This window comes from Stegostoma tigrinum, chromosome 32 (genome assembly GCF_030684315.1).
Source record: "Stegostoma tigrinum isolate sSteTig4 chromosome 32, sSteTig4.hap1, whole genome shotgun sequence".
In the NCBI taxonomy this organism is placed as follows: Eukaryota; Metazoa; Chordata; class Chondrichthyes; order Orectolobiformes; family Stegostomatidae; genus Stegostoma; species Stegostoma tigrinum.
In genome coordinates, this window is record NC_081385.1 from 21,389,317 (window position 1) to 21,402,220 (window position 12,904).

The 12,904-nt window shown below is 37.0% G+C and overlaps 1 protein-coding gene across 6 annotated transcripts in view; it reads left to right on the forward strand.

The window, feature by feature from the left end:
- Positions 1 to 12,904, forward strand: part of igsf9bb (immunoglobulin superfamily, member 9Bb) — a 635,068-nt gene that overhangs the window by 587,250 nt on the left and 34,914 nt on the right. For 2 of the 6 annotated variants that reach the window (XR_007250531.2, XM_048562094.2), the window contains exon 19: positions 8,054 to 8,099. The exons of the other annotated variants lie outside the window; for them this stretch is intronic. Coding sequence is in view for 1 of the 2 variants with exons in the window: in XM_048562094.2 (XP_048418051.1) it covers positions 8,054 to 8,099 (46 nt within the window). In the remaining variant the exon portion in view is untranslated. The remainder of the gene's footprint in view (positions 1 to 8,053; positions 8,100 to 12,904) is intronic. 6 annotated transcript variants of the gene reach the window in all.

Here is a 12,904-nt window from a genome sequence, read left to right on the forward strand (position 1 = left end):
TACAGCCAAGGGATGAACAGATATCTTTAAAGGATGCTTTTCTTTCTTAATTATATAAGGACAGATTTTCAGGGATCTCTTTCTGTGATCCAGTGATCCCAGAGGCAAATCATTCAGTGCATCAGCCAAACAAAGCACTTTGCCTTTCTGCTGCTCACTGCTCCTCCAATCTCAAGTTGTTTCCCTTTCACATTCACTGCTATTTGGTATACTCATAGGATGCAGTTGTGTCTATTAACAATAAGCACAGAAGAGAAACTGTGATTAGAGGAGCAGTGAGAAGGTGAGTAGCAGTAAATTACGTCTCAGACTGATCTGGTAGTGATTTATGAGCCGTAGGCATTGGCTAAAACACTGCCCAATTGGGAGAGGTCAGCAGACTGCTGGGTGGGCATGGTCTGCAGAGCCAAGACCATCATCCTGGTAGTCATCCCACAAAATTACAAAGCAGTGCATTGAGGTAGGGGATTAGGAGGAGGGGCTGCTTAGTGAGTGATTTAGGGGAGGAAGTTTTGAAAGGGAGACTTCAAATGCTTATGTTCCAACAAATGAATTCATCCATTACAATACCGGTGAGTACCATTATTACAGGATATGTTTATCTGTAATGTATAATTATAATGATTTATGAAACACATGGTCATAAGAGCAGTAGTTTGTAGCAAGCATACAGACAAATAATAAATCTGAATAGAGGTACAAGAACGTTAAAGTTTGGGAACAACTGTTCTAGAACTCAGCTTTGGGAACAAAAACGCAAAATGAACTAACCCTAGTGTTCCAGAGTGTAGTCAGAACTGAGACTGACCTTTTAACTTTACTTACTTTTGGGGTGGAAGAACCTTTGAAACTCTGATATTTGAAACTTGTGCTTTGCAGTTATCACACAAAGCTTATGGTTGCTGCTTGTTGCAGGATCTTGTTAAATAGCTTGGTGCATTATGTAGAGGATAAATAACAGCAAGTTTTCTACATATATGGTATTGGTGGCAGAGCCCCGGTGCAATCCTGCCTGTGATTCTCTCTCCCTTCATTTTAATGGGCGGGATAAGCTGGGCAGTGAGCAGGTTAGGCTATTTACTAATAGTACACATTCTTAAATTGGTCCTTACTGTCCTGAAAGTAGGCTATTGAATAGTGTAATGACTATAACATTCCAAATTTGGATAATATATTACCACAGTAAATCATCAGAAAATTATTTGTTGTTAAACCCTTGCTTAAATGCCACTTATGCAATATATGTTAGACTTTCTTGGATGTTTTTAATGGAAAAAATGGCTTTCAACTAGTCAGGCAGGTGATAACATTGCCAATTTAGAACAGTGCTCAGTCATTGTATGGACAAGAATATGCCCCAGTGTCATAATGGCAATTATATGTGGCTCCCTTGCGTTGTGTATTATCACAAGTGTTGAGTTACCATTGAAATTACTGACAGCATTCAGATTATTGTCTACTCACAAATGTTAATGATACTAAAATTACTACCTGGGACATAAGCCTAAGAACACCATACATACTCCTAAAATATTCTTTTGCCTGCTATTTTAATGAAAGCTTTAATCCATTGCTTAAATTAATTAGCTCATCTGTTACAATAATGGCTTTGGAACTCTTGAGCAAATGTATTAAGCGTTTTTGCACTAATACTACAAATGGTCATTCTAATCTACGATGATCATTAGCAAACTTGAATCAAACCAAAGCAAATCAATGTGAAATATGATATGAGTGCTCGATAAAGGCTAAATCAATATGTTTTATGAATGTACTTATTTTTGTAATTCAAAGTATATATACCAGGATAACCTATCACAAAATTGTATTCAAGAGCCAACCTAGTGCTTTCATGCCTTTTCACAATGGAGGTGACCAAAAATGCCAAACCACTCGATCACAGTGATAGCTATTTTGATCAGTCTTTTTGAAGAATAATGAATGTTTTTTTAACAAATCTGAATGTATACCAAAAGGTGCACTTTTAAGTACATATTTCCAAATCAATTGTATCCTTAATTCTGAATTTAGAAGAGTTAAGAACTTGAGGTAAGAATATGACAACCAGGAGCAAGTCATTTTTGCCCTTCAAATCTGCTTAACATTTAACACTGTCATGGGCAATCTTCTGCTCACAATTTCACCATTTCACATCATCCCATATCCTTTAAGTTCCTTAATATTTAAAAGTTAATCAATCTCTCTTCAATATATTCAATGCCCAAGCATCCTCAGCCTTCTTTGATAGTGAACTTTGAACGAAGTAATTTCTCCCCCTCTCAGTTGTAAATGGCCATTCTCTTATCTGGGACTATGACTCGAGTTCTCAACTCCCCAGCCAGGGAGAAGGATATTCCCAGGTTATATCCTATCAAGGCTGTGAAGAATTATAGTTTTGATTTTACTTCTCTTTCTAGTGAATTCCAGCAAATAAAGGCCGACTTTATCTGATCTGTCCTCATCAGACAGTTTCCCCAACTCAAGATTCTATCTAATGAACCATTATTCCACCAAAACTAATATATCTTTTCTTAGCTAAAAGATCTAAAGCTTTGTATATTTCTAGAAAAAAAACTAAGGATCTGCAAAATTATAATAAGATCTCTTCAATGTTGTACACTAATCCCTTCATAATAGAGGCTAACATTCCGTTTGCTGTTCAATTGTTTGCCACAGTTGCATGCAGTCTTTCTGTGTTTCACATACTAAAGCACCCAGGTCCCTCTAAATTGCAACTTTTTTTTAAATTCCTAAACTTATAAAAGTGCTGCTAATGCCTTTTGTACCAATCAATGGTATATTATCCCATATATCATTTGAACGCAAGTCATTCCAGCTCATCTGTCCACTGAGAACAATTGACTATTTCAGCTATGTACTTCATTTGAAAGAGAGGAAGAAAAGTGACATGATCTAAATGGACAGAGTAAACATTCTGTTAAATAATTTTTGTATGCAGTTTCTGTGTCAAGATTTCTTCTTTCCAAATCAAGTTTTTGGTTATCTGAGAATATTCTGATTTCGATATGTAATCAAAGAAAATTGTTGTCAATCCATATCTTCAACCCTATTAAGCAAGTAAGATTACAATTCAAACTGCAACAACACAAAGTGTATCTCAAATTTAGAATTACAAGATTCTCAGGATGAAATCAATAGATTAATTCTTTCCTGAAGGCTCCTCCACATGTTGTGTAGGAAACTATAAAATGGCCTTGAAAATTATTTTGGATGGTTATTAACTGTTCACTTCTTTATTAATTATTGCTGCTAATATTGTTTAATGCTTCATTATGACATTTTAGGGATGAGCAAACTACTCAGGAATCAAATTATGTTCTGCTCAGACTGATGTCAGCCATAGAACATAAAGTAGTTCCACAATTGTAAATTCAGAATTTGTGTTCTAGAAACTTAGTGTGAGTCTGCCTTTTGATATCCAGACAAATTTATACTATCTCCAATTTCCGGTCCAGTTCTTTCCTCATCCCAGGAATGTTTATTGATCTCTAACGTATTTGCATCTTGTTAAGGTACCATCCATTCACCATTGTACATGTATATGTATTTTAATTTTGACCATTTTTAAAATAATGGAGTTCACCTTACACATTGCTTTGAAATTTCCATTTTGGGTAAATCAGAATCAGCTGCAAGCGTGCAAGCAGTTTGAAGAACTGAATATTTTTGTTAAGATGACCAATTCATTCCTTTGCTAACCTGCTATACTTCTGTCCTTACCAATCCTGTGAGACCGAAAGGCATTGTGTTTTGTTTACGTAGTCTAGGTGTAAAAGATTCATTAAGTTTTGTTGAAAGAAGTAGGCCTACCCTTATTTCACTGGGTACGTTTTCATGTTGTTTAATTATGGCTATGCGCCATTAACTCAGCCTGTTCCTCAAGCTTTTGACATACTCAAGGTTTAAGTAGTGACAGGAATGATAGAATTGAAAATGCTGCTTCAGCTCAGGTGCAAATAGGTGTCATTATTTGTCTGTAATATAATCCAAAGATAATATTATGGACAGTAAATGAGTTTCTAGAGAATTACGAGAAGTCCATTCACTTTGGCTTTGTTATGGAGGTTAATTTGGCAGTTTGTGTCTGAATTGTTGTGTTGGGAAGTTCCCACAAGGCTGTGTTCTCTAAAACTGATTAAATCCAGTGTTCAATGATGGAAACTCCCAGTCTTTGGTGACCAAGAGTGTTTGTGTGAAAGTTAACTTCTGTCAATCTCAGATCAATTTAAAGAACCAAGAGGCCCAGTCTTGGATGTCAACAAATATGTGGTTTATCTTGGTCTTGGATTGAAGTTGCAGTGAATAATACTCTACATCCAGGAATCATCCCCCGCAGTGTCAGATCAATGATAAACAGTGGTGATGTAAAAGTAGAGTATTTATATGTAACAAGTTTCAAGTTTCTATGAAGATACAGATTTTGGAAAAATAGCAAACATCAAAAGGTCAATTGGAAAAATATTGTTCGTGCATGTAGTTACAATCAGCTAGATGTCTGTATCACAGGAAATCTATTATCATGCATAAGTATCAAAATTTAACTGGAAAATCTACAAAAAAATAGAGCTTTTATTTGCCTAACACACAGTCCATTCTCCTTCCTATCAGCAACATTGACATCTTGACTAGCTGTAGAGTCAAGGCTTAGAGACCCTCTTCCCTGGTTGAGTGTGGGACGAACTGCTTACATTTGAATAACACCATGCCAGTCACCAAATAAATCAATGGCAAATTTACCATTCCTGATTCTGCCAAGCCCCTTTAAAACATTAACTTGCAGATTTAAATGTAGCTGAATAGAAAAAGTACAGCCCCAATATGAATGGCTCAAATTTACATGTTCCAGCAGTAAGCCAAGATGCTGGTGAATCTTGCTTCAGGCATCATGCTTCTAAGAATACAAAAGCATACCAACTTAGATCCAATGTTCCTTCACAGGAGTATTATTTTGAATGTAACCGCATTCCAGACTCTCTGATTATCACTCCCTGCCCGCCTTCACATCATAATTAGTTTGGACAAGGCCAGTCTATTTCTATACTTTTAATGATGTTCCCGTTACCTTCTACTTCTCTATCTTCTAAAAAAACGATAGTTTTAACAGATGGCAGGATAACCTTGAGAGAATTAGGCTGGATGTATCTATAGCCAGGGAAGGTTGATACTTGCTAATCAGCAATGACTTTTCTTTAATTACCAGACAGTATATGCAATAACATGACAAACATTTGAACAATGATGGCTGGGTAACATCTCTCTGACTAACCTGGTATGTCCCTCAAAGTTGTGATAACTTGTGTACAATATGTGCACTTTCCACCCCATTTGAAAACACGACCTCCTGGGAGACACAAAGTAATTAGACAAAATCCAGCTAATTCCAGGGAGACAAAAACAGGAAATTCCATTCCAGCTCGAATCAGCTCTAGCTGTCACATGGAGAAGAGAAAGGGATGCCGATGTGCTCAATCTCCAGTAATGATTGACTGACATTAGAAGAGCAAATTTTTCAATACAACGTCTCTCATTCTGTTTCTTAGCAAAGAATGTTACTGTCTGTACATTCAAATGTATTATTTGTAAAGAAGGGACAATGAGCGGCATCATCCGTCACAGTTTCTTGTCCTATATGTATATCACATTTGTATTTCTTACACACAGATTGTTTATTTTCACTTTTAACAGTGATAGATTGGAAAGAGCAACATTATCATTGCCTCGGATGAAACTGAGTTGCCTCCTTTCTCACCTCCGAAGCAAAAGAAACTAGATTTTCTGTCACCTTCACTGTGATAGTGTGAAAAACTGTCCCAGCATTGCATTGAACTTTTTCTATATGTGAAATGGATTTGTCATTATTCCCAGAATAGCTACTTGATGTGAAGTCAACAGTTAGTGAATGGTAAGGCTGGGTGCTCTGAGGCCTACTGCAGTGATGTGAACACGTACTGTTGCTGGTTTCTGTGAGTATTTACTGTGTACACGCACCTACATGCTTATAACTTTTCCTTGAATTAGTAAAAAGAAATGTACAGCTGTATACTGAGATAGTCAAACATTTCTCTTTAGCTTTAAACTATAAACATATCTGTTTTGTTTAAAATCATAGCAAAAATAAATAAAAGGCCTCACCAGAAAAGAAGCAGCAGATTCTATCTTTAATCAGCCATAACTGTATCTTATAAGATATCTGCGAAGAGGACAAAATATTTATGTGTATTGTAAATCATCAATCCCAATGTAGATAGGGTAGACCAGCAATGCAGTCAGAAAGTATTGTGATTCAAAACATTCAGCACAGTGACAAGGGCTCTCCCAACCCCCAAATAGTCTGTGAGATTTGTATTTCATTGATGGCTAATTGAGAATGTTCGCCTAGTGGTTGATTTTCCGATGGATCTACCAAGCTTTGTGGCCCAGCTAGCCATATACAGATGCATTTTATATTGTTTCAAAATCTTAAATGGACAGGTTAGTACATGCCTTATGCGCTCAATTCGCTGCTGTACATATTGGAGCACTATTAATGCTGTCTCCAGTTGCCCTGAAAATGAATACATGCTCTAAGTATTTACTTTTAGAGAAAGGTCTCAATAAGCAGCTATCGTTTGCTCTTAGAAGGGAGACTGTTACTCCTGCAGCGTTGATTCATTACTTTTGGGTATGATATTTAGATTTGTTTCATTTACTACATTGGGAACTGCTATACATCTGTACTTGCCCTTACCATGAAGACCATTTCAATATAAAATCATTTGGAGGGTGCATTTAATTGCAGAAATCAAAACCTTAGTATCAAAGAAGTGAAATGTTGGGCTTGACATCCTGAATTATACTCACCAATTGTAAAATATATTCATGTAAGTCACTGTTAATAATAGGTTTGCTCTCAATGCTGTGCAATTCAGAAATGGCTAGAATAATCAAACACAAAGCCAGGAGGGATAGAGTAACTGCCTCCTGTTTCTTATACCCGTTAAAAGCTATAAGCAGAGTAAATTCTGGTAATATTATGTTCATTTCTTTGTGGACTCAATCCCAAATGGAAAAGCTTCCCTAAACTCTTCCTAATCTCTTCAATCAGATAATACACAAGCATAGTAAATGTGAAGCCCAGAATCTTCACACTACTTACAGTTGGCAAGGCCGAACATATTTCTACTATGAAATATCAACATTTTCAGAACAACACAAGAAATAGTGCTGCTTCTATGTGTCTATATGACATGTGATTTTTATAACTCCTAAAAGGCACAAAGAGACTTCAATTGCATTGGTGATCAGATGCCAATTTTCAACAATTTTGTAAGTCTGAATTCATTATGAAGCCTATCTGAAGAAGCAAAATATGTAAATGAAAGAAGAAACTAAGAACAATGCTTGAAACTTTATCAAAGGTCACTGTAAATAAACAAACTATGTACGGTATTGAATATAATTGGGGAGGGACTACAGAAGGGCACTGTGCCTTTACATTTGTGACTACACTTAGAGGCTGTGGATATATCTTCTCTCCTTTATATAAGAAGTAAATGTCAGCTGAAATCCTTTGGTTTATTATTGCTGAGTTGAATTGGTCCTTTGCCACGATACAAACCACAGGGCTCATAGATCAGGTCTCCATTCAACCGGATACAATCGATCAGAGTGTGATAAAATGAGTTTGAAGGTTGACATTAATCAATCTTGAAATGTTATAACCCAAGGCTGCCTCAATCACTGCTTAAGTGTTCCATTTTTCTCTTCTCTCTGTGAACTCTTTTTTGAGTGAGTTGCAGGTAAAATTATCATGTCTTGTCATTGTGCTTGAAAACTCCGTATTGCTTTCTTAAAAATGACGTGAAAGTGTCTTTTTGTTTTGTTCGAGATCCTGTTCCATTCTCATTGATGTCAGTTGCGGTGTACATGGAACCCACTGGCATTATTGAGCAACTTGCTCTTGTATCTGAATGTCTTCATTCGTTTAATGAATATTCTTCAAATTAAATGGATCATTCAGAGTCTTAACTGCTTTGTTTTTGATTAATCTCAGCTATCACGGCAGTGTTGTTGTGACCAGGTCCTCAACACCTCAATAGGTAAGGGTTGAATCCATGTCTGAAAGGTGGGGGGGGGTGGGGCAGTAGGCGGGGCTTTTAAACTCATTTTTTCCTTTAAAGGGGAATACAATACTTGGAACGTTCTTTGCCTGTCCTCGCTTTCCACTTTTACACTCAATTTTATGTAATTTTCTTTGCTTCCATCTGATTTTTTTCCTTCATTACTAGCCGTTAAATTCTCTGCCTCATTCAGTTCCCAGGCAAGTGAGCATGGAATTCACATCATGAGCTTCCTCACAGGCTCAACAATGTAGCTGCAGGCTCCTCTGTTCAAAGTAGGCCTCATATTGGTTAATGTACTTTCTTGTTTTATTTTCCCCTTCCATTGTTTAACCATTTCACCTTTCCTGGTGATAAGGTATTTCATTAATAGAAGGATGCCTTCCTCTTATGTCCTGGGTAACTTGAAATAAAAGCCACAATAGATGTTTTTGGCAGATTGGAATGTCACAAGCAACCAGGCAGAAAATAAATGCCTAAGATCATTGTTTTGTGGTCTTTGCTATCTTAAATATTTAATAAAAATCTACATTTGGGATGGGAAAGCTCTACCAAAGAGCTGGTATGGACATGTTTGGCCAAATAGCCTTTTCTCAGCCCTGTACAATCATATAGGGTTCAGTAGACTGAGAATAAAACTGGAAGCCAGTGTTGGTGACTAAATTTTACCATGAATAACGCTTGGAAAGCCAGTAATTTTTTCAAGAAGCCAATGCAAAGTCTACCAAAAATTGGTTGCCAAGAAAAATGGAAATATTTTCCCATTCAGAATCATTTTTTTAAAAAACTCATGCTACCATTTACATGCTATAATGTAATGTGTTTAAGATATTTCTTTATTCTGATGTTCAAAGTGATAGATTTTTAGTGAACATGTCATAACAAGGATGCAAATACTTTAAAACAGGGATTGCCATCTTGTATAAATTGCACAATGTAAGGCATGCTGCATTTTTGATGTGACTTTTAGACCAATCAGTCTTAAGTTCCTGATAACACGGACTGGTGGTATTTCTCAGGACTGTGTCTGCACCAACCATGCACCAAGTGCATGTTGGGAAAACTCTTCACCTTTTTTTCATTCTGACTAGAAATGTTTCAGATGATAGCAATATGTTTTCCTCTATTTATATTGCTGCTTCAAAGTGCCTTTGTTTTTCATGACATAACTCACTTTTGATTCACTTGGACTGTCATCTTTCTGGTTGCTGCTAGAAAGGAAAAAAATTCACTCAAATCTTTTGTGTTGTTGAAAGTTCAAGTATTCCCCTTTAAAGTCACATCTGCTCAGGCAATGCATGCTTCCACTAGATAAACATTGTTGCATTTGTCTTCTGAGTTGCTCAATGTGATTGTTCCTAAGCATTTCCTCTAATCCTGCCATTTCTCCCCCTTCTGTCAGCATGGTGAAGCCCATTGTAGATAAATATTTACGTTCTTAGATGCAGTGTAATCATTTACTAACCGTCATTAATTTCACATTGCAGCAAATTGTTAGGAACTGTCAAAAAAATTCAGTGGAATTATTTTGAACTGATGAGGTGATATTGCATAAACTGAATAAGTTGTTTGTGATTGATGGGTCTGCTGAAAATAAAGAGGTTTTGTCTTTCTGAATCGCAAAAAAAAATGCAATTGTCCTGATGGAAGCAGTGTAGATTGCAAATAAGCAAAAATTGGCAGCTAAAATTATTACTCCAACAAAATTAGTAATCTTGTCCACATCACAGTATACGATGTTACCTTTCTATTCCATCTTGTGCGAACGCCATTTTTCAATCTTGCTGAAAGACAGGACACTCAGGTGAAAGCATGACCAATCTATCCTTCAGACTAACTAACAAATTTTCCACATGATGTAACAAAATGAATATTGAAGGGACTGGATAGCACTGATTCCTGGAACACTGCTTTTTCATCTCAGTGATGAGATTTGAATCAAGGCCAAACAAACGGATACTTCACTCTCTAAAAGCTGTTCAAGGAGTCAAAATAATGCTGTCAATGCCTTGCAGAAATGTGTTGTAAAGTGCCTCTCTAAATTTACCTCCTACAGTGACAGTGGCATGTTTATAGCAAGGAAGGTTGTTTAACACCAAAAACTGTACATGTATGATTTTTAATAGCTGCATACTTTGTGTTCAGCTCATCTGCTCAATTTTGCATTTTTACTGCAGGAGTTTGATGCCTAGCGGTAATTGTGTCTGAAAATTACTTAAAAAGCAAAGGCTAAAAATGTAAACAAATTAACATTTGTCTTTCTCTTCCTTGGGCAATATCCACAAGAACAATGAGTTCTGGTTGGTTTGTATCCAGCATTCCCCGCCACTGTGAACTTTTAGCCTCCTTACCCATCGTAGATTTGTCTTCCTATTTGTAGTCACAAATATCCTGACAAAAATGAATGTGCACTTCAAACTGTGCAGCAAAATAAATGTTACACAAGTAATCTAAGATTCCTTTTTAACTTGACAGTTTTAAAATACAATAGTGTGATTGATATTACAGATCACATTGTCATTAAAGCTAACATGCCTCCCTCAAACAAATCTTTTGTTTTAGTAATTTTATAACGATGTTTCTTCCCTAATTTTTTGGGTGGGGAACAATTGACAGCAGATGAACAATATCCAGTGTTTTGACAATGCAATCTTTCTTCACATAAACTGAGTTGTGAATGTCAAGGAGCTTCTTGATTATGTGGCATCACAACCAATTTGAAATTGTTTTCCATATTCAGTTAGCAGATTTGATTTTGACACACTTTCGTCCTTTAGTTGTGGTAGGTTCAATTTTGGAAGTGGGTGACAGCTGAATATGCAAAATGTGCACCTGTTTTAGGTGATTGGCCCTTTGTTTATGGAAATCGGGATCCTAAGCCTATCCTTGTAGTCCTTAACTTCTAGCTAACTTCTGCTGACTGCACACTAAGTATCATCATTCCTGCTCTCTGCAGCATGCCAAAGGCATAAGTTTACCCTCAATTATGCTGGTTGCTAAGCCTTCCGAAGTAGGGCTGCACAGTGACTCAATGGTCAGCACTGCTTCCCCACAGTGTCAGGGACTTGGGTTCAATTCCACCCTCAGGCAACTGTCGGTGTGTGACTTCATAAATACAGCTCTCTTTCAGGAGCTACACCTAGAAGTGATACAAAGGCCAACATTCAGCATCAAGAGTAAACAGAGAAAGGTGGTTGGTGCTAGAAGTATGACTGTACCTCAAGCACACCCTACCCTCCAACAATCTGTGCATCATAGTGAAATAGTAATGTTGGTTTGTGAAGGATATCAGAGGAGGTGAAGCAAGTGATAAGAGAATGAAAAGTTGTGGTATTCAGATCAGAAAGTGTTCTGCAGTGATTGAAGAACAGGTGTTGGTCATCAAGTGATAAGAAATAGGGGTGAGTACCAGAACAGCAATACATGATTTAGCAGAGAGCAGTGACAGGTATGAAATAGGAATCCTACATTATTAGTAACTCTTATTAAGTCATTGCACCTTTTCCTGAATTCCAGTAAAATCTACAAGGATAAGCTCCTCGTATAGGCACACTGCCACCTCAGTCCGTTTTTCACCTAAACATTATTATTACCTTTAGGAAGACAGTGTCATCCTTCTTGCACAGCTCCTCTGCCAACACTGTTGTCAACATTTCCACTAAAGCCCAAAAGCTATGGTGTATTCCTGCCTCTCCTCTATCTACCATCTCAGCCAGTTGAATTAAATGTCTTTGGCCACAGTCCAACTCACCTCCAAGAGAGGTAGATTGCCTTTTAATAGCAGTGAAGCCCGATTTTTCTGTTCACCATTAGCTAATCTATCAAAGAATAGCATTTGCCATGCTGTTACCTCAACATGTTTTAAGATAGTAAGGAGCCAAGATCAGATTTACTTCTGAGTTGTGCTCATGTAATTGAATGAATGCTGGCCATACAAAACCAAGATTGAATTTGAAAACGAAACTCAGATGAATTCCAATTCCAGTATCACTTATCACCATAAGTAGGTACTTTCTTTATAAATGATCTGTGACAATGTTGAAGATGGCATTGCCTCTGACTCACCATGGGCAATGCTTTAATTATTGTATACGGTGATTGTATTGACTGTCACATATCAGATGTTGTTGTCCTAAATGTAAATTCCTGCATCAAAGTATTAAAAAATTCAGCTAATTGAACTATCTGCTCTGTCCACTCAGCCCCTTTTTATTAACCTCGTGGCCCTTGAATGGCTTTACCACAGCCACCAAAGCAGTAAAATCTACACTACATGTCTTCTGTTTGAAAACATGGTTTATGTTCTTCTAGAATGGCTCATTCTCCAACCTACAATGGGCCATAACCAAAGGAAATCCAAACAGCTGTACAAAACGAAAATCACAGAAAATGTGTTCGTCAGAACTTAAAGATAATCGCAAATTCACTCGTCTGAAATTGATGTTTTAAGAAGCAGTGAGATCTGTAGTAGTTTTGGGAAATTAGGATCATTTTTCCAATTACGAAATGGGATGGGGACGCAATTTCTTGGACACTGATACTGCTATAACACGTCCCTAGGAATGTAGGGGAGTGGTTTCATTTTTACAAGCAACAATGTTATTGGTAATTTGATGTAATTTTTTATGTTTGAAAGTGTGCTTGAACAAGTTGCATTCAAATTACAAAGGAGTAACTCACCTCCTGACTTCTCAGAGCCTGTCCATCATCTACAAAGCACAAGTCAGGAATGAGATGGAATATTCCCTACTTGCCTTGATGAGTGCTCCAAAAACACTCAAGAA